We start from the raw sequence: 22,854 nt of genomic DNA, 5'->3' as shown, positions 1-22,854 counted from the left end.
GCCTGCTGCACAGCTGGGCAGTGGTGGCTCAGACCTTTAATCCCAGCACTCAGAAGGAAGAGGCAGGCAGATCTCTGTGAGTTTAAGGCCAGCCTTGTCTACGCAGTGAGTTCCAGGACAGCCATGAGTTCCAGGACAGCCAAGGGTACACAGAGAAACCCCATCTAGAAAATTCAAGCCTGATGACTGGAGTTGGATCCCCAGATCCTGGGATGAAGGAGAGAATTTATCCTATGGCATGTACACTACACGCTCCCAACAATTAAAAATGTATGAAAAATGGACATTCAAGCAAATGATACTAGGAAAGGACAGCTAGGAGCGAAGAGGGGTAGAAAGTTTTCGAATGACTTTGGGACCAATTAAGTTAAGTACGTTATGTTGAGCAAGGTATTTTAAAATGTATAGGTAACAACGGCATTTACATGATCAGAGCTGTGCTCCCGTAGCAACATGGAAGGACTGTGTGTAGGAAGAAAATGACTGGAGACAAGGAGACCAATCAGGAAGCTAGCTGCTGTTCTCCAAGAGAAGACACAGGAACTGAAAGCAGGGTATTAATTATCACAAGAGAGAAGGGGACTGTGTGACAGTATTTAAAGTGATAGCATCAACTGGATGCTGCAGCTGTTAGAATAGAAGGGGGGAGCTGTGAGGCGTAAGGTGCAATGGAAATGAGCTATGAAGGACATTCTGGAAACAGATTTAGCAGTGGTATTTCGAGTTGGTAAATCATCACCACCCAATGCTTTAATCAACTTATTCTAACTCATTCATGAAGTAAAGAAAAAAGAGTCAAGAAGTGACTGGAATGGTGACATGTCAGTTCAGAAAGCATAGTTCAGGGTCAGGCTTGGTGGGCCAGGCCTTTAATTTCAGCACTGGGGAGGGAGAGGTGGGCAGATCTCAATGAGTTTGAGGCCAGCCTGGTCTACATAGTGAGACAGCTCAAGCCAACAGTATTTCAAGGTTCTTTGAGAATGGAAAAGGAAAAGATTGGTAGCTTGATGGAAAAGAAGCTATTAAAGAAGAGAATGTCAAAGCTAGAAAGATCAAAAGAGTTTTTCCTTGTTAAAAAAAATTCTATCCGGTCTATTCTATGCCTAGAGGGTTTAAATTAAGATTTTGAGTTATGCAGACTTTGAAGTATTGTAGGGTGCTCATTTTCAAATTTTGTTCTCTAAACATAAGACTCAATTTTCAATTTATAAAATACATTTAGCTAGCTTACTGGGATTAATAAGAACATTTTGTCAACACTATCTCATTTAATCCTAGAACCTCAGGAGGCTTTTTTTTTAAATGCCTATCTTGCATACAGGAGAATTTACAGAAGTAAAGTAAGAGCCCTAAAGATTAAAAATAGTAAGTGGTAGGTCACATTCTATTAACTCATCTACTACATTACCATTCAATAAAGCAACTTTTACATACCAACTGTATTTGATGAAAGAACAACCAATCATTAATTTACACTATTTTGGTCATTCACTTTTTTAAAAAATGAAGCCCTCAGAAACAATGCTTCTCCTATCACCTTTTTGCATGTGTTTCAAGTACTTGTAAGTGTGTCATAGATGATGACTGCTGTAGCTCTGCATGGGTCCTTCAATAAATTCATGCTTACCCCTATTGACGCAAGGAAAATTGTACCAGCAAGTACACAGATCATTTCAACCCGTAGGCTGTGCTCAATTAGACAGCAGGCATGACTTCGGCCCATCTGCTTGATCCGAGAAAGAACAGTTTAAGTTGTGTAATTGAGAAAGCATTCTTAACATACTTCATTATGAAAATCGACATTTTAGATGGCTGCAGTGCTTACTCTAAATTCTGCTTCTCATCTGATTTTCTATTTGAAGTGATTCTGAATAGTTAAACTTTGCTATCAAATTTGCTCTCGCAATTTTCTTGTCAGTTTCTGGATCAGTTTAGTTGAAACCAGTGTGTGTGTGTGTGTGTGTGTGTGTGTGTGTGTGTTCAGGCATTCCACAGAGAGCTATTAGTTCATATGTATCCTTTGTAATGCCTTATTTTAGTGAAGCTGGCTTTTCTGAATAGTTGGCAATCAAAGTAAAATACAGACATAATTTTCACAAGTTGATAGTAGACTACAATTTTTGTATTTGTGTGATTTTTATTTTTTGAGACAGGGTTTCTCTGTGTAGCCCTCACTGACTCTGAACTCAGAGATAACAGATCCACCTGCTTCTGTTTGAGACTAAAGGCATACAACACCATGGCCAGAGACTAGAACATCTTTTCATCCATTAAAATGTAGCTTCATTTTCCTAAATGATTGCTCAATGTTATAAAATTTCTCCTAAATGGAATGAATGAATGAATAAATAAATAAATAAATAAATAAATGTTCTGCTAAGCATGATGGCCTGTCCTCTCAGCCCTTTTGTAGCTGAAGTAGTAGGATTATGAGTTTCCAAGGCCAGCCTGAAGTCACTGGATTACAGAGTGAGTTGGACGCCTCTCTGAGCTATCCAATAAGATCTTGCCTCCAAAACAAGTAAACAAAAACAAAAACCTGAAAGCAATGGTTTAAAACCACTTATTTCAATCACTTGAAACAATGGGTATTAAAGATTTTACCCCATGGTAGGGGACAGCATAGGTATTCTCCTGTTCAAATGATTCATGTGTCACCCCTGCAAGAGTCCGTGACGACTGTGTAAACAAAGAAGGCAGCAATGGCTTTTCACATTTGGTGGTCCCATTCAATCCATAATGAATTAAAACTTAAACCTCCATCCTGCTTCCCTACTACTATGATCCAAGACATTTTATTTAACCAGATATTTAAAAGGAAGCCCTGGATTTATTCTCAGGAGAGAAAAATGCAAATAGCCCAACACTTTCCAAATACTCAATGGCAAATGTGAGTAAAGTGGTTTCTCGCTATGCTGAAAAGTAGTTTCTCTAGGAGTTCTAGAGAGCATTGTCATTTTATGCCTCAAAAATAATCTGTTAGCTTTTGGGGTGGTTCACATAACGGCAGTATGGTTTGTGCCATCAATTTGGGTAATAAAAAGCTTCCAAAGTATCCAAGTATCTTTCAGTGCACTTGTGACTTTCTTTATTCCTTTATGAGATCCTGAAATGCAACAGACCTAATTACATTTTCAGGACATCCATGTCTTCAAATTGGTAACTGGAAAACCATACATTTGTACATTCACTTTTCACTTCCTCTTATGCACATTAATCTATTACGCAATTAGCATTTATGGGTGTTCATCGTCAGCTACCTGGCTTATATGTTATTTTTAGTAACCATCGCAACATAAATATCACCTTCATTTACAAATCGGGAAGCCAAGACTCAATAAGGTTAAATAACCTGCCCAAGGTCACGAAGGTATTGCGTGTTAAATCCAGAACTGGATGGTCAATCTTGACTTCAATGTCTGTTTTTCCTACTACACCGTAGTGCCTGTTAATAAATAATGATGGGTATATTAAAAGCCTAGCACATAGTAGGAGCTCACCGAGAGTTAATTTTGTCTCTTAAAACTACCAGATAAATATCCTTAACACAAGTCCAGTAGTTTAACCTGTCATTCTCTAAAGAAAACCTATTATTCAACTGGGAATCATTCATGCAAATGAATCTCATTTGGAGAAGACTAAGTCAAATCCTTGTAAAATCAGATAGCCAAATAAAGACTTTAAATTTTCCTAACCCTCGTTATTCAACTTGAGTAGCCTTTAAAACGCAATTGCATTCTAATCAATGTATTATCATCCAGGAAAGATAGTTTGTTCCCTTAATCAATATACTCAATCTAAGAACTGTAGCATTTTAGAGCTGATCCTGCCCATAGTATTCTCTTATCTCGGCTATATCTGTGCATGCTCTGCCAACTCGATGCCCACCCCTCGATGCCTACACTACCATTTGATGTGTAACTTGTACAAGGTCGTCACAAAGCTGAGCAAAGCAAGGGGGCTCAGAGGAACTCCAATCTCTGGGGTTCTGGTTCAGTGCTCTCTCTATTATGCCACGAAACCCCTCACTCAAGGCAAGAGCTCTCCAGGCAGGGCCAGTGGTACTACTGCAAGCAAAAGAACATACATTCTCATGCAGTTGAATAACTAAATTCCTTCCTTCAGAGACTCCTAAAGGAGTCTCTATATCTGCTAACCTTTAGTTACACTGCCCTAGACTCCTGAAGGTTTGATTTCATTTTACCCTAGAGGCAAACCTGTGGATAATGGGTTTCTTATTATCCCGGACTCATTTGACTGATGAGAGTACCAAGACTCAGAGTTCAGATAAGTTGCCCAAGGTCACAGGACTAGTAAGCACCAGGAGCAGAAATTTGAATCAAGGTCTGACTTTAGGCCCAGCTCTTAACAGTCATGAAACAGTGTTATTAGTCTCTTCCCTTCTCTCTCCTGTTTTTTTTCCCCACTTTGTCCTTCAGGCCCTAAGATCACAAACCACAAAAAACAGGTTTCTGGAAGGGCAATGAAGGGAGTAAAATAGTCACCCTACCATGTCCACACATTTCTGAAGTACCTGCAAGACTTTTTTCGAAGTCTGGGCCTTTATTTTTATTTTTTTTTCAGTAACATTAATCACCTGCTTTGGAACTCAAGAAGCTAAATCAGGTTTGTCAAGAGGCAAACAAAAGCACTGATAACAAGAACTACTTGGGATCCAAGACCACTGGGCAGAGAACTCCTAAGCTAAAGTTTCCACAAAAATCACAATGAGGTTAACTGAGTACTGTAACATAATCTTGTACTTGATTCATAGGAAATGTGAAGAGAAACCCAGAGAGGAGAAAAATCCGTTTTTATACTGCAAAGCGATTCCCAGGCAATGTTCGCTCTCATAGTTTAAAAGCCAATGTCCACCCTCCCACACCCATAATCCTAGGAAAGCACCCTTGTGAAACATCAGGAAAAGAAGCAAAAGCCCCCCTACTGTACCAGCCTCTGTGACCCCCTCCCCCCCGTTGGTCTTACCCTTTTCCACCAGAGACAAATTAAATTCTGAAGAATTCTTTTGCACCCAACCCCCACACCTGGCGACTCTCCGGAGGACCCTGCTCTACTTAGTGGGGGCAAAAAGGGGCACCCGTCTTCTTTCCAAACAAGGGGATAGGGAAAGGCAAGCGGGGAGGGAAACCAGGGAAGCTGGTCACTGTAGAGGTTTGAAGAGCTGTAAATTAGTAGCTGCACTCACCCGGGTGAGACATGGGAATGACCTCATTGCGGGTCCCGGGGAAGTTAAAGATGACGGCTCCAGAAGCCCCTCTCTCATAAGCCAGATGGATCTTGTCCGCGAAGGTGCAGCCTCCGCCGCGTTGGATGAGGGCCAACCAAGATACTTGCACCGTGCTCCCCCAAACAGTGGGCACCGTGAAATTGGTGTGCGGGTTACAGGCGTTGAGCGCCCCGGGCCCGTCGGGCGGTACCAGGACCCCGGAGACGGGCTCCAGCGGCGAGTCCTGGCCGTACACGCCCTCCTCGCTCAGCTCCCACACCGTGCGGTTCACTCCGGGGTGCGGAACCCGCCAGGACACGTTGAGGTACGCGGTCCACACAGCTTCGGCTCCCCGGGAACCGGGCGCGTGCGGACTCAGAGCTAGAAGGAAGCACCAAGCCAGCAGCCGGGCAGCTCCGCAGCCGCCGCGGCAGTAGACCCCGATCCCGGGAGGCGGCCCCATGGCGTGCACTCGGCGCGAGACCCGGGCCAGGACTAGGTGCGAACCAGGTGGGGAGCAGGCGGCTAGCAGCCGGCGCGGGGCCAGAGAGGTCGCAGGCTGCCCTGCCGACCGGCACGCAGCGTCAGCGGCCAGGCTACTGCAGACGCAGCTCCGGCAAGCAAGCACTAGGGATGCTCGCTCGCGACTGCCGCGGCCTCGTCGGGCTCTGGGACGCTCGCGCGAAGCTCCGCCCAGCCGGCTGGGGGTAGAGGTGGCTGGGAGAGTGAGCCAGCGAGAGAGCGAACAGGAGAGGAAAGGACACTGCGGGATCCGCCTCTTAAAAGGGTCACAGGGTGGGAAAACCTTACTTAAGAGACTCTCTGGCCAGCCAGGTGTGTCCTGTCCTTTTTAGGAAGAATACTTGGCCAGAGAAGGTGGGGAATGCGCCAGTTTACAAGCTTTCAGTTCCTCGTCCGATTGGTTTAGGTTTTGAAAGGCACACATTCCCTCTCCTTTGCCTGAAGGGGAGTTTGGGCTTTGTGTCAGGAGACTGGGAAAGTACTTCTGAAAAGCTGCAGGTCCAAAGGGTGTGAGTTCTAAGTAGGTCCTTAGTGCTAGGGTTAGATGCTTCCTGTTCCCCCCCCCCCCCCCTCCGGGAAGGACAAGCAAAGCACGTCCTCATTACTCCCTTTATTTAATTAATTTCGTAGCGGCCCCAAACAGCACGTTTCTCTTCCCTGATCTCAGAGTGTGCTATACGTGTCAGAGTGTCTTTCCTACAATTACCCGAGGCTAGCACACTGCACCAGATGCCTCTTGCAAGCAATCTTGATAACCACAAAAGAATTAACAGCTCCATACACCTCAAAGCCAAGCCCCTCTTTTTTTCACCTTCCACAAATTAGGTTTGACCTAAGTGATATTCCAGCAAGATTCATGATCTTAATTACCTTTCTTCTCTTGAACCAACTAGAATTAGCCCGGCCCACCTGGACAATTCACACATGTCACTGTTAGTTATAGTTCAGCATACATTTCCGTCAATACTGTCAACGACCACATTTACTGGATTTTCAAAATTGTGCATGTAACTAAACTGAATTAATATACCAGGTGACAGCCAGTTCAGAATTTATTTATGATTTTGATTTTTTAGACAGGGTTTTCTTATGTAGTCCTGACCAGCCTGGAGCCAACTATGTAAATTAGTACCATATGCATACATTAGGGCAATCCTCTTGCTTAGTTGAGATTACAGTTAAAGACATGTGCTACCAGGCCCAACTTCTGAACAGTTTTTAACCTTTAGAATTTATTCCTCTGTGCCTTGATTTGTTTATAAATTGTAAAATGGGAATGATAACATTGAACGCCATGGAGTTGGTCAGACAGACGGTTAAAAGTTTTCCTATAAAACACTCAGGATCCTGCTTAGCTGAGTATGAAAATTATGTTAAATATTGTTACTCTACAAGTTCAGGGGCACAGGAGTCCTACAATATCAATGTTGTTACCTTGCAGTAATAACCAGAGACCATGCTGTTTATGAATTCGGTCTTAGCTACTTTTTTGGTTCAGGCTAATTTCCAGCACAACATTCCCAATCACTCTCTTCTCTAAATCCTTGGCCCAGCATTTACTTAATAGTATTTCCCAAGATTAAGCGTATGTTTATTCTATTCTTGATACTCTTAAGACCCCAGAAAAACCTAGAGGAAAATTAACACCATCTATCAAACACCAGCTAAAATACAAGTGGATATTCTGTGAAACATGAACCTTGAGTGTTAAAAGCAACTTTAGGAGCCACTTGGGGGTAGGTATGGGATCAGTGGAAGAATATCCAGCCCCCAATGTCAATGAATTTAACCTTTAAGATTTAAAATACTACCCCCTAAAAAAAGCCAGAGTAGTATCAGCCATGTAGTAGATTAGTATAATACCAGAAATCATCTGAGTTTGTTCATGGAGAACAATCAAAGCACAATTAAACAATATTAGTTGAATGAAAATCAACTGTATTGTTCTTTGAAGAGAATGTGATCAAAAGAAAGGGGGTATTTTATAAGATGTCTACCAAAATAAGTATAGAGAGATGTTTATTTCATTTCCTCCATTTATTATTTCTTACATATTTCCTCACATGTCCTGTATACCATGAACTAAATGTAAGTCAAATAAAATATCAACTATGCTTTCTAAAAGCTCAAGAATTCACTTCAAAGGATAAGAAGTGATCACTGCATTACTGACTAGTGTATGCATATGGTACTGTCTCTCCAAAGGAAGTTATACAGCACAGGCAGGTAGTGGACAACAGAGAAGAGTTCCCTGTGCTGAGCTAAAGAGGATTAGTCTTTATAGGCAAAGAGCAACATAAGAGAAGACATGGGGACCTGACCTAGAAGTTCAAGAAACCTGTAATCATAGCAGGCCTTCTAAGTGCAAAATGGTTGAAACTTGAAGTCTGAAAGGAAGGTAATACAGAGAAGATTAGGGGTCTGAGAATGAAGTGCAGTAATAGAAAACTTGACCAACACATGTGAGGTTCTGGGTCCATCCCCAACACGACAAAATAAGTAATAAAAATAAAAGATTAAATACAAGTGTCATATAAAGGCCAGACCTTCAGAGTTTCTGGGAGGGAAGCTAGTTAGTATCTGGACCTTATCCAAAACTGTAATATAATCAGGATTTAAACAGAGAGTAATATCAGATCTGCAATTTAGAAATCACTTTGGCTTTTCCGTGGATAATAGATTGGAAGGAACAAGAGTAGTATTGGGGATCTGAGGAAGATTTTTGGCAATACTCCAAGTGATAAGTGAAGGTAATCTGGACTAGATAGGCAGTAGATTTGAGCAGATGTGGGCAGGATGGGGATTCATGGTGAAGGCCAAATCAACAGCACTTATTTTGGGGGCTGCTATAGAGGGAGGATTGGAATTGAGTCTAAAGACTGGATTCATTCAGGCAGGGAGTACAGGAAGAGGCCTAAAAATGTGTACAATTGATAAGCAAAAAAGAGATAAGTTCACTTTAGACATGTTGATTTGAGCTGTGCGTACTAGAACTAGGTAGAAGTGTGTAGTAGGTCATTGGCTTTTCCTATTATTGGACACTTTTTAATGTAAGTTACTGAAGAGGCAGAGGCATATAAAGAACATTCTTGTTCTCAATTAAGTCAAGGTTTAGCAGGAGAGTCAGAGAAATAGGCAGGTAATAAGCATATATAATAATGAGCAGTATGATTTAGTAAAGCATAGGTATTACCTAAGCAAAGAGGGTAAAGATGATATTCAGGCACAAGTGATGGCATATGAGAATAGCAGAGAACAAGCAGGAAAGTAACATTTAGGAGTTAGTTATGGCTAGGATATGTGCCAACAAGGACGGGGCAGTGAAAATGAAACTAGTTAAGTAGATGGAATGTTAAGAGTTTAAAACATGCAGAATCATACATATATCACATATAAGTACACACATAAAGCACATTTGACAACATGATTAAGGATTGTTACATCTAGATGGTGGGCATAGAGATATTAAATTGATTTTTTTAAACTTTTCTGTATATTTTATATTTTGTAATTAGTGGGTTTAGGTTGCGAATTTTAGATTGTCTTTTCATATGTATGTTTATTTTGCCTGAATGTATAGTATGTATTATGTGAGTGCATGGTACTTATGGAGGTCAGAAGATGGCATTGGATCCTCTGGAACCAGGGTTACAGGCAGTTGTAAGCTGCCACAAGAGCACTGGAACTTGAACCCACCTCCTTTGGAAGAGCTCTTAACCACTGAACCATTTTTTCTATTCTCTAAGTCGTGGATTTATATTGAAGCTAGTGGAACAGATGAATAATACAACAAATCTCGGTTTTAAAAAATATCCAGATTGTCTTGAAAGCAAGACTGGTGAAACAGAGACTGGTGAGGAAGCTAACATCATCAGATCTCTTTTGTCGGTCTATCCCAATTATGAAATGGAGACATTAGGCTACCATAGCTTGATGACGTGAACCATTAAGCATCCCCTTGCTCTGAGTCCCTCCTCACCAAGCAACCTTCTTATTATCATTTAGCTTCTCATGTAAATGTGCCTACAGGGAGATAATGTACTCATCAGCAAACAGTAGTATCAGGTCCATTTGGAGGTTATACTTCTCATTATAAATTAATCAATTGGCATTCTGGCTTACATATTGGTCTCCTGTGAATTTGGTTAACTCTGAGTCAGTCCCCAGGAGGCCATCGTCTAGTTACACTACCAGTTAAATTTCAAAGCTTTCAAACCCCAGACTCAGATTGTCTATCCTGATTGCATCAACTGTCTTTCCATGATGAGTAACTCGATGGCTGTCCCTACCTTATCCCCACGTCTTACTGCAGAATATTTTCACACTACAAGAGCTGCCCACTAGTAAGAGTTAAATCTGCTGTTGATCAGGCACATCACCATTGTCAGGGAGTTGACTAGAAATGCTAGCACCCACTTCTGCTTGAGAACTTCAAGTACCAGATCTCACTCCTTCACAAAGCATCACACCCTGAGTAAGACTTTCCCTGTTGGAAAGTTCCTGTTAATGTAATTCAATTCTTTCCCTCCCACTTCCCCACTCTTCTTCTGATTCTGGACCTTCAGAATCCTTGGCCATATCCCTATTCAACTAGGGTCTTCGCTCTCAGGAATGGCCCTGAACCAGATCTCACCTGATTCCTGACAACTGAGTTGATGAATCCTAAGACTATTGTCTCAGAGTGCTACTCTCCTTAAGGTTAATAACAGTCACTCAACTACTGTCCTTTAAACACTTACTCGATGTTTTACATGCACATCTCCATTTCGTTAATCTCCATATTTTTAAGAAAACAGGAAACAGGCTCAAAATTAGCAGCCAGCCTAAAGTCATAGTTAAACAGAAGCAGAATTCCAATGCAGTTCTGACTATAAGTATTAATAGCTGATAGTGACTCACACCATTCTTCTGTAGAGTGGCATGCACACTGAAACTTTTGTATGCTGAAGAAAGTTTAAGGAATATTTTGCATATGCATTTCAGGCACTGTCCCTATTGAGGGAGGGAATACTTTCTGAGCCAAGAGCCTTTTTGTATTCTTCACATCCTACCACAAAGATGAACCCTGCCAAATGCTTCTATCAACAGCAACAAATGAAACAGCCCTGAGCAGGCACTATCAAGTGATGAACTGATAAACGGAGCAGCATCCTTCAGGAGCAGCAGTGTGTTATCACTCTGAAAGATTACATTTCCTGTCACCTGGAGTACCTACAGAGATGCTTCCGAATCATTATGAGGGTCTCCACATTCAGTTGTACAAGCTCACTCACATGCGCGGATAGAAATGAGGACTTTGATGCACGCTTAGAATGGGTTCCCTCAGTGAGGAGAATTAGCATAGCAAGGATACTTTGTTGTAGGATATCACAGAGAACATGAACTGAATTGCATCTGCTTGACTTCCCCCACAGGATCAAATCACATATCGTGAGTTTAGGGAGGTAATTAAGGGGATTCCCAGATTACTGGAGAGTTTCTTTGCTCCTCCCCCCCCCCCGCCCCCGCTGTGGAGAAGAGCTCAAGACAACTGGGAGTGGCTTAAAGGGATAGTTGGGAAGAGAAGGTGCTGAAAGGAACAGTGGAGATGGGGGATTTTTCTCCTTCACTGTGCTCTTGGATGAATCTACTAGGGAAGCCCATATTGTATTCTATATTTCCTTTTTGAGTTTCTAGAGAGTTGAAGATTCCAAAGGAATTAATTTCTCTCTCTCTCTCTCTCTCTCTCTCTCTCTCTCTCTCTCTCTCTCTCTCTGTGTGTGTGTGTGTGTGTGTGTGTGTGTGTGTGTATGTAGTGTGTTATTGATAGGAAAAAAGAAAACTTGGGTAAAATTGTACCCTTCAAAAAATGACCATATATTTGACATTTATCTTCGATCTAGTCATTCAATCCTGATATGCCACTCCATAGTCTAGATCCATAGAAACTCATTTCAATCTCTACCTTATTTTTAATGTTGAAGTTGACTGGTTGTATGACACCAGAAATTCTAGTTCTTTCTCAACCAAACAGTGGGTATATTAATGATAAATTGAATAGATTTTTTTGAGCCACTTGCTATTTCATTAGATTATAGCATAACAATTCCTATAGTGCAGTTAAATTCAGCTTCACTGAGAAGTGCATAATTAGGAAATTTCATCATTTTGTGGACATACACTTCCATAAACCTCTATCGAGTAGCCCACTACACATGTACAGTACATGATGCAGCCTAGTGTCCTAGACTATAAACCTGAATAGCTCACTATTCAGCTGAGCACATTATAAGGAGGCCAGTTATAAACAGTCAGAAACATTATGTATATGCAAAAACACCAAGGGACAAAAAGATAAAAGAAAAATGTGGTATTAGCTATTTTAAATGGTATGTCTATGTGCAGCAATGATCATGAATGGAGTTTACCAGTCTCTTACTGGAATTTATAAACACCGTATACTTAGGCAACACTAAGTTAATAAAAATATTTTTCTTCCTTCAATAGTGAATTAGCCTTGTATTACATTGATACCAGTGTTGTCCCCCCACCCCCATTATTTCTCCCAAAGAGACTTCTGTTCTGAGAAATTAAAGGACTCTGAGAGCAGATCACAAATTCAGGACAGAAAAACTCCAGTATGCAGTCAGAGACTGTATTGTTGGTATCCAGACGTTGGACACTTTTTGCTCATGAGCATTTGGAGATCATTCATATAAAAGACTATCTGTTCTTAGGAAAATGTTCACCAGCAAAGAAGCCTTTAAGAGGACAGAGAAATTTAGTTTTCTACTTTTTTCTGTGTAACAAATAATATATAAAACAACTTGAACTATTTGTTTAATAAATAAGTTGTTCTCAGCTTGTCTCATCTTTTTAGTTTATACATGTTTATATTTTAACTTTTTGAAATAATCATTAAAACACAAATTTTACAACCTCCCTCCCTCTGCCCCTTCCTCTTCCCTCCTTCTTTGCTCGATTTCTTTCCTTCCTTCCTTCCTTCCTTCTTTCCTTCCTCCTTCCTTCCTTCCTCCTTCCTCCCTTCCTCTCCCTCCCTTCCTTCCTTTTCTTTCCTTCTTCTTTTGGAATGTAGCTCTTCTTATGGGTTTCTGGCACCACGCTGCTCTCTAATGTGCTTCAGTCCCCGTCTCAGTCTTTCAAGTGTCAAGATGACATGCATGCACTACCATTATGCATGGTATTCTTTCTCTATATCTTTATTTTGTATGCCTTTTACACTTATTTATTATTACATTATTGTTACCTTTAAAACTTTTTACTAGCAATAGAGATACAAATGCTCGCACTGTCCCAGGCCTTCACAAAGTCAGGATCATCAAAATCCCTATCTCCCACTTCCCTGTACAGTCTTCAGGGAAGTAACCGGAAAAGGACTGTCATCCACTGTGATAACAAGGTCTTCTGGCATTTGTCTTAAAGACACTGCCTTAGGATCTTCTTGACTGTGCTACTTTTTATCCCAGAAATATGTCCAAGCTGTCTTCTGTTCATTTTTTTAAAGCACAGATTTGCCTTAAAAGAGGATGATACTTTGGGAGCATTTATATTTTTAAAATTCATTTGTTTTACTTTTTGAGATGATAATTATTTCTCCCTTCCCTTTCCTCCCCACAAACCCTTCCATATGCCCCTTCTTGCTCTCCTTCAAATTCACAGCCTCTTTTTGTATTAATTGTTTTACATACATATACAGATATATAGATGCATATACATTCCTAAATACATAAATACAGTCTGTTAGTCATTTGAGAGTTTATATATTTTCAAACATTTTAAGAAGCTATAGGATATTTACAACACTTTCTGATAAACATTTTACCAAACTTTCTTGGAAATCTATTTTCTTCTCTTATACTTTCTTTTCCTCTTACATCTTCAGCTATGAACCCATTAGAGGACAGGGAGTTTTCCGTTTCATTTTAAACTTAACTATCACTGACCAAAATGTCATTATATGGCAAATGACTATACATCTAAATAGATATTTATGATTTTGTTAATGTGTAAGACATATAATAGAAGAGACATTCAGTGAATGGTATAGACCTGGTACTAACTCAGTAAATAAGGCCCAAGTAATTTAAGAATAGGGGCCTCATCTGAGAAGGCTTTTTTTTTCTTTTTCTTTTTTTCAGAGCTGGGGACCAAACCCAGGGCCTTGCGCTTGCTAGGCAAGTGCTCTACCACTGAGCTAAATCCCCAACGGCCCAAGTAATTTAAAATGTGCCTGGGCAGCTGAAGAGATGGCAGTTAAGATCATGGACTACTCTTCTAGGGGTCCTGAGTTCAATTCCCAGCATCCACATGGTGGCTCACAACCATCTGTAAATGGGATCTGATGCCCTCTTCTGGTGAGTCTGAAAGCAGTGATGTGAGATACACACACACACACACACACACACACACACACACACATTAGATAAATAAACCTTTAAAAATAATAAAATAATGGGCCTGGGCAATACAACCCAAAAACAGAATTAGATTCCTTTTCGTTTGTAACGGCATTTTCTATTTCTTACAAAAACTGGTGATTTTGAAAAAGCATTTCAAGTATCAGTTTCCAGTTTTAGGGGTATAGCTCTTGGATTTTCTTACTGGAACTACAGAAACATTCAAAAAAAGGAGGACTATTGAAAACAATACTCAGTATATTATATAGCAAGCCCTCAGCTACCTTTCCACTGAGAGTTGAAAAGTTGGAAACTTGCCCTCCTAAGATCAGGAACAAGACAAGGGTGTTTATCCTCATTACTTCTGCTCAGCATAGTGCCAAAAGTCCTGACCATTTATGTTATATAAGAAAGAGAAATGAGAGCCATTCAAATGGTAATGAAGGAAGAAGCAAGCATCATAACATGGTAGGAAGTTCTATGATAAATGACCTTTTCCCGCTTTGATTCAAGGAAATTATTGCATTATAAAAACTCGTATATGCAAGAGATCTTACAGAACTCCAGAAAATTAGAAAAAGTAATCAGATATTATTGAAAGGAAATGAACCCTTATTAATATTTTGGTAGCAGGGACCATGGGGGAGCTATAGACTAATTTGAACTTCTGCTCTGGCCTCTTTTCTGACAACCTATTATACACAGACTACCATAAAGCCTCCTGGAAACAACTTTTGGGACTGGTAAACACATTCTGTAAGGTTACAGGGGAGAAAATCACTAGAAAACAATCAAATTAATAAAACACTCTTAAAAAGACATTGAGAAAGACATTGAACTTACAATAACCTCAACATGACATAGAATAGGAAGAATTTTAACCAAAGAGGTAGCTGATCCCTACAGCAAATTCTAGAAAGCTGGGATGAGAGAAATAGAAGGCAGCACACGGAAATGGAGACACCGAGTTGATGAATAGAAAGAATTGATAGTTAAAATATCCGTAATACCCAAAGTGGTCTGCAAATTCAGTGCTTCCCCTATAAAAATTCCAATGTCATTATTCACAGAACTAGGGAAAAAACCTAAATTGGAAGTACAAAGGCCCTGAAATAATGAAAGCAGCTAAAGCAAAGCCGAAGGGCTAGCAATGAAGCTGAGTCTGCAGGACGCTTGTCCAGCACACACAAGGCCAACAACACACAAAACTGGGCAGGGTGGCACACACTTGTGAGCTCAGCATTTTGGAGGTTGTGAAAGGAAGTTCAGGAGCTCAAGATCATCTTTGGGTACACAGTGGTTTGAGGCCAGCCTGGGATCTTTGAGACCCTGTCTCAAAAAAATAGGGAGATGAACTGTGGAGAAAGCTGGTTTGGTATAAAGAATGGAATAAAATATTTCAAAGTGGTAACTTGAATCAGGAGCTAATGTGGAAAGAATTCAACTAGAAAATAAATTAGCTTTAACTGGTAGTTGAAGTGAACAGAGATTTCTCAAAAAAAGAGAAGCAAATAAGCAACAGATATATTAGAAATGCTCAAAATCTATAGCCATTAGAGAAATGCAAATGAGAACTAGGAAGAACTACATTTTATACCTGTTAAATTGACTAGTATGAAGATTGTGAAAGACAAATAGAAAGTATACAAGGATGTTGAGAAAAGGGAACCTATGAACCAATGTACACTGTTGGTGGGAATGCAAATTAGTGCTGCAGTATGCAAAACAGAATGGAAGTGCTTCAAAAGACTAAAAATAGAACTACAGTAAGATCCAGAAATCTTACTACTGGGCATCCACCCAAAGGACATGAAATAGGTGTTGAAGAGATGGCTACATTCCCATGCTCGTTGCAACACTGCCCACAATAACTGAACTAGGGAAACAATTATAGTGTCTATCAATGGATGGTTGGATAAAGAAAATGTGGCACACACAGAGTATGGAATACTATCCATCCTTTAAAATAAAACCACATAGATAAGGTGAAAGCCATTATGGTAAGTAAAATCAGCATAAAGGAGCAATTACTGCGTTAGTTGACTAATACATAAAATCTGAAAAGCCAAAGTCATAGAAGCAGAGAGGAGAATGATAGTTGCCAGAAGCTGGGGTTAGGGTGCTGCAGACAAGGAAAGGGGGATGTTCATCAATGGTACAGAATTTCAGTTAGGAGGAATAGTTTCTAGTGACCTATTACACACCTTGTGACTATTGTGAATATAGCTAATAATAATGTGCAATGCACATTTTAAAACAGGGAAAATTATAGTTTAAAGTCTCATAATGAAGATGAGTGCCTGACATGATGTATATGTTAACTAAGCATCATTTTATTATTCTACAATCTATAGCATTGAACAAACATCTCATCGTGCCACATAAATTTATATAGTTATTTACCAAAAATAAAATAGCTCCCCCAAGTCTCAGGGATCATCACAAAAGAGAGGGTGGAGAAATTTCAGAGCCAAAGAGGGTAGGTGTCTATAGAAAAACAGTATTTGTTGAATGACAGTGCAGTGACACACAGAAACTCAAAGTAGCTGGAACTGTATACATAAGACTTGCACAAGATCAAACCAGCCAAAACCCCAGCACAGTTGGAGGAGGAGATTCATAAAGTTCCACCCCTAGTACAGGAGCTATTGATAATTGATCCCTCTCCATCGCCAATTTTCACCTTACTTCAGGACTCCCTCTTCTATCATTGTTGCTGTTATACATAAATAGAATGCTGATTCCATTTAGTATTGCTTATATGTATATATGTTTGAGGATGACAACTTGGGACTGGATAGACTATAAGGATGCTTGCCCTTGGATAAGACTGATTCTCCATCTATTAGTAGCCATTAATTAATGCCTGTTTATCTATCTAGATATGGACCCTGTGAGATTTCCTTTATCTACATTGGTATGTCAACTGGTGTTGTCATTGGGCAGGCCTTGTTTAGGTGACCATATTGATAAGATTTTATGAGTGAGGTTCCCTATTTTATGTAGAAGACACTATGTTGCAGTAAAAAGGTAGGTAAGACCTCTAAGTTCTACTACAAGATAGTAAAACTTCAGTTCCTTGCTGAAGACCCACATATTTCAGACACAGGACTTGGAGGAAATCAAGCTGGTACTGACTTGGAAACCTTCTCCCCTAGGACTAGAACTCATAGTATCTGAAGTTGCTATGCAAGTTGCCAAGGGAAAGAAGTAATTGCTAGTCCTGCCCAGCTGTAAAGCCTATGAACCACATCAATGGCAAGTATGGCAAGATAGTCCCAAAGCTTCAACAGTGGTATGTACATCTTGGGGGTAACCTTTAACCATCTAATTGCACTTGTGATCAACTTAGTGAAGGCATTCATCCATATTATTTTAAACCTACTGAACTACATGTGCCTATTGAGGTCATGAACTGTAATGAAGAACCTACTATTACCACTTTCCTAAATCAGTATAATTCCCAATTGCATTATGAACACGTATTCTTGTGCTCACAGATAAGTGTAGATCTCACCCTTCATCGAGGAATCTTTTTTAGCAGATAGAGGCTATCAGAGAACTTCATAACTGGTCAAGACACAGAGAGCAATTGACTGTGGGGTGTCTCCCCCCAGTTGATACATCTACAACAGCACCCCTACATCTAATGCTAAGGCAACATCACAGAGGATGGGGTGGGAGGATTGTAAGAGTAATTTCTCTGTAGGAAAGCATGCTTCAGTGGATGGTCCCATGCCCATGTACACACGGGCAGCACTGAATGGAGTCAGTGGTTATTAAGAGAGAGAGAACAAGCACAGAATGTCGGGAGGGAAAGGGTGAGAGTATAGGGGAAGAATTGAACGTTCGGTAGGTGTTTAGAATATAATTGAGCATTATACTGACCCAAAGACTTTATAGGCATATATAAATATTTGAATAAATCTGAAAATAAATTAAAACAAAACCTTAAATAAACTCATTTTGGGAGAAATAGAAACTTCAAAAACTAATATCCTTATAGGTGTGATTACACAGTGTGTGATCACAATTGCCTACTAAAGCCAAGACTTGCCCTTTAGACGCTAAAGTTTCCATGGATGTGAGCAAAGGCGAATTTGTATTTGCAAGGGGCAAAGTCACAACCTCACAGCTGCCAACTATATGCATTAGGATTAGCTACAGCTGCCCAGGGCTCAAAATTGATCAATAACCTGGGGTAAACAAGTATCTGGCAATAAGTGACCAGGTGCTAGTACGTAGAGGAGACAACTGCAATTGGCTAGTGTGTTGCTCCTGGTTCACACAATAAGTTCTGCCACCCCCAAATTGAAATGAATGCTATGGTTCTGTTGGTAAGAAAAAAGCAGCAAGGGGCAAGTGAACTTTCAACAAGAGGGTATTATGTAGCTGCACAACTGTTTTAGTTTTGATTCCTCACAAATTATGCAGTGTACAATAGAGTAACTTTCCTGGGCAAAATTACTAACAGGGACATCAAAAGGAAAACATACCCAGACATACTGAACCACCGCTCACCCTGGAATCCATAAAAATCCCTTTTCCCTAAGCTGACAATCGTTCAATTATTAGGGCAGTAAACTTTTTGAAGTGCCATCTCTCTGTGCACCTTTGGGTGCTGATAGGATCACAATATTTTAGGATCTTTACAGCAAACTATTTCAGACACAGCAATCAGTCACTGCTTAGTATTCTGTATGCTGTCAACTCTGGAGCCACAGAAAAGTCTTTAGCAGAGGCAGCCAAGTGGCTCAGCGATGTTTACTTTCCATAGTGGGGGGAGCACCGAAATTGAAAACTTGGAGCTCTTTTTATTTGAAGAAGTGTCTCTTTAAGTTTACCTTCAATGAGCCCATCAGTTCATTAAACATCTTATTTTCTTAGATGACAACGGAGGTATTTAGAGAGCTGCCAAGAGCACATGTTTGGGCCATTCACAGTGTTTAGGACACAACTCTTTGCTCCTTTCTTTTCAGGCCTTTTATTGGGTTGGATTCAAGACAGATTGAAACCTTTTCAATATACACGTTCCAGGAAGCAGGCAAATTTATAATCAGTGCTTTCAATAGGCCGTACCCATGGCACATAACAAAAAGAAAACCAAAAGTAATCATGTTTAAAGACAGAGGCAATAGCTACTTGCTTCCGAGTAGTGTCCTAGAGAGTGGGATTATATTACTTTTAGTCATTCAGCTTTCTCTTCAATGAAATCTTCTCACTACAAGCCCTGATAGGTAGCGTGGAACAACCAAAAAACAAGCAGGCTTTTCAGAAATAAACATTGCTAGCCTAATCCTACCAGATCTTCGCAGTCACCATCAACATTTGGGCACAAAACTTTTTAAAAACTAATTCGCACTCTCTGGTGTGCTCTGCTGTATGAAATCACAGAATGATTACCTGTGGTTGTATAGCATATACAATTTTCTATTTTTGTGTTTCAGTGATCTAAAAGAAATTTAGGGCTGGGGATGTCACTCAGTTGATATAGTCCTTGTCTACCTTGCAGAAAGCGCTGTCTGGGTTGAATTCCCAACACTACGTGTGTACAACTGGGTACGATGGTGCACATCTGCAATTCCAGGATTTGAGGGCTACTCTCTGCTACATAGCATGCTTGACATAAGAATGGGATACTTGAGATTCTGTCTGAGAGAGACAGAGAGACCGACAGAGAGATAGAGACAGACAGAGATACAGTGGGAGGAAAACCCACCTATTCTCTAATAATTATAATAATGAACATTTTGGGACTGGAAAGATAGCTCAGAACTTAAGAGGACACGGTGGTTCACAACTGACCTTAACTCCCATTCTAAGGCAACTTTCACTCTCTTCTGGCTTCCATGGGCTCCTGCATGAATGTGATGCATACACATATGCCCAGATATACATGCACATATATATATAAAACAAAATAAATATTTTAAAATAATAGTACATATTTTTGAAACTTCCCATATTTTTCTCCAGGGATGATGCAAAGCTGAACACAACAAAGTCTCTCTGCTAAATATCTCGGTCCACCAGGGGTAAATTGTTACTTAACATGTTGGGTCCTCTATTTGTTTCAGCCTGTATGCAACTGGATGATCAGTGGTTCCTGCCTTGTCATTTAATGTCAGTTGTTTATGACTTGAGAAGTGATACTTTTTCCCCTGGACTTATTTTAGATAATTTTTCTGTTTTGAGTAACTCTACTGTCTTAGTTAGAGTCTTATTGCTGTGAACAGACACCATGACCAAAACAAGTTTTACAGAAACAACATTTAATTGGGGCGGGCTTGTAGGTTCAGAGGTTCAGTCCATTATCATCAAGGTGGGAGCATGGTAGTATCCAGGCAGGCATGGTGCAGGAGTAGCTCAGAGTTTTATATCTTCATCCGAAGGAAGACAGGAACAGACTGAGCATGCTCAGGCAACTAGGAGGAGGGTCTCCAAGCCCACCCCAACAGTGACACACTTCCTCCAACAAGGCCACACCTTTTAATAGTGCCACTCCCTGGGCCAAGCATATGCAAACCATCACATTCACTATTCTAAAATCATCTCTTATGCTCTAGCCAGATATTCTTTGTTAGATAGTTCTAATTCCACTAGCTCTTTATTGTGTGAAAAATAAAATAGCAATCAGGCCTTCAGCTACTCAGGCTGAACTGATCATTATAACCTCTACAACTTCACTATATTGTGTTTTGCAGGACTGTGGATGAAACCCATGACTTCTTGCATTATGGGCACATGTTTTTCTACTGCATCTGTAGCATGCACCGTGCCTCTTACATTATACTACATTTACTTACATATCTTTGTCTACATCAGGGATAGTTCTTTGAGAAGGAGGCCATGTATCCCCAGGAATTAGCCAGTATATCAGAGTATATTTGAAGGACAAGGAAAATGATAGCAGCAAGTAAAGAATACTTTGTGTAGTTTGCTGTTTAATTGCTCTGAGCCTTCCACTGTTTCTGTTAAAGTATAGTTTGCATAAAATAAGACATCCTCTCTTAAGCATACGGTTCTATAACTTTTGATAAACATACTTAATGGCAACCACAATGAAGATCTAAAACAATTTCTCCATTCCTCCAATTCCCTTATGGTATGCTTTTAGAGTCTAACCCCCCTCCTTATTCATAACCACTGGCAGCCACTATTCTATTTCCTTATAATTTTGTCTTTTCCAGAATGCCACATAAATGGAACCATTCAGTCTTTTGTGTGTCTGACTTCTTTCACTTAGCAAAATGCATTTGAGAGTTGTCTGTGGGTTGCTTTTTTTTTTTTTTTGCGTTGGCATAGCATTTAAACAAAAGAATGGTCAGAGAGATGAGTGCTGTGAGTACAAAATCATATTTGAATATCGATGCAGGAATTTAGAAAGGTTTCACGGAGAAAGTAGCATTTGAGGAGGGCCTTAGAGATAGACTATTTTCGGCGGCTTGAAGGACAAGAGAAGAGAAAGGATTTGAGGAACAAAAGCTCACAGTCAGGGTTCAAGCTTGGCTAGAGCACAGGCGAAGGCTAAGTCAGAAGAGAGATGGAAACAGGATGTTAGGGGCTCTGTTGACTTTGAATAACATATTTAGGAGTTGGTCTAAATTCTTTGGGAAGTAGAAAGCCACTGTAGAGTTTTGATACGTGCTCTTGTTTGAAGTTAAGTTTTTCGTGTAAGTCATCCAACTACTCTGCCTGAGCTGAAGGAGTTTACAGCCTGTGCTGGCGAATGCACGGTGGTGAGTTTGCAAATAAGGTGACATATTACATCTGTTGATAGCCATAGCACAATCTCCCATTTTGTTTATACTCCCAACAAAATGTTGGTGTATTCCAGCTTCATTACAGCCTCGCTATTTTTTTAAAGAAAAATACACATTTTAAAGCTTTCAATATCTGCAAAGTCCTGTGATGGTTTCTGGGGATGATACACAGATGAATGTTACAAAGGCTCTCTAACATCACATTGTCCTACAGGTACATGATACAAAGTGTATCTGTAGAAGTTAGACAGCTCCCAACTGCTTCTAACTCTAGTTCTAAGGCATCCAACACCCTTTTCTGATCTCCAACAGGGCTCCTGTGCACACATGGTTCTCATCTCTCTCTCTCTCTCTCTCTCTCTCTCTCTCTCTCTCATACACACACACACACACACACACACACACACACACACAAACACACATACACATAAAATAAATATACTTAAAAAAATCTGTGTAACTTTGCTGCATTCACTTGTGGTCTTGGTTATCTTTGCGATAATGGTATCAGAACACCAAGCCTTGTTCTGGGAGTCTACTTTCCTATTCCTCCATAGGAACGTTTTCACTGGAGTAAGAGTCAACATTAGAATATCTGTCTTTGCAGACAACTCACTCTAGAAACCCCAGTTGAACAGCATTCCTTTCTTTGGTAAAAACATGTTATCCACAGACATAACTCAAATCCCTTATCTACAAAGAATTCATTCCTGTTTTCAATGCCTTTTCAGATTACTCTTAAACAGGTATTTCATGAAGAAGGATATACTCATGTCCAATAAGCACATGTCTAATATCATTAGTCATCAAGAAAACAGCAATTAAAAAAACCATAGTGTGAGGGCTGCAGAGATGACTCCGTGGTTAAGAGCACTTGCTGCCCCTTTAGGAAACTGAGGTTTGGTTCTCAATACCCACACAACAGCTCACAACTCCCTATAACTTC

General features: G+C 40.2%; 1 protein-coding gene across 3 annotated transcripts in view; it reads right to left on the bottom strand.

The window, feature by feature from the left end:
* The window catches only part of Rnf128 (ring finger protein 128), a 118,065-nt gene that overhangs the window by 52,762 nt on the left and 42,449 nt on the right, over positions 1–22,854 (bottom strand). Inside the window, exon 1 of one of the 3 annotated variants that reach the window (NM_001173349.1) lies at positions 5,207–5,888. The exons of the other annotated variants lie outside the window; for them this stretch is intronic. Coding sequence (NP_001166820.1) covers positions 5,207–5,690 — 484 coding nt within the window. The 5' untranslated portion in view covers positions 5,691–5,888. Of the gene's footprint in view, positions 1–5,206; positions 5,889–22,854 lie in introns of those variants that run through there. 3 annotated transcript variants of the gene reach the window in all.

This window comes from Rattus norvegicus, chromosome X (genome assembly GCF_036323735.1).
Source record: "Rattus norvegicus strain BN/NHsdMcwi chromosome X, GRCr8, whole genome shotgun sequence".
Lineage (NCBI taxonomy): Eukaryota > Metazoa > Chordata > Mammalia > Rodentia > Muridae > Rattus > Rattus norvegicus.
This window is presented reverse-complemented; position numbering and strand designations above follow the sequence as displayed.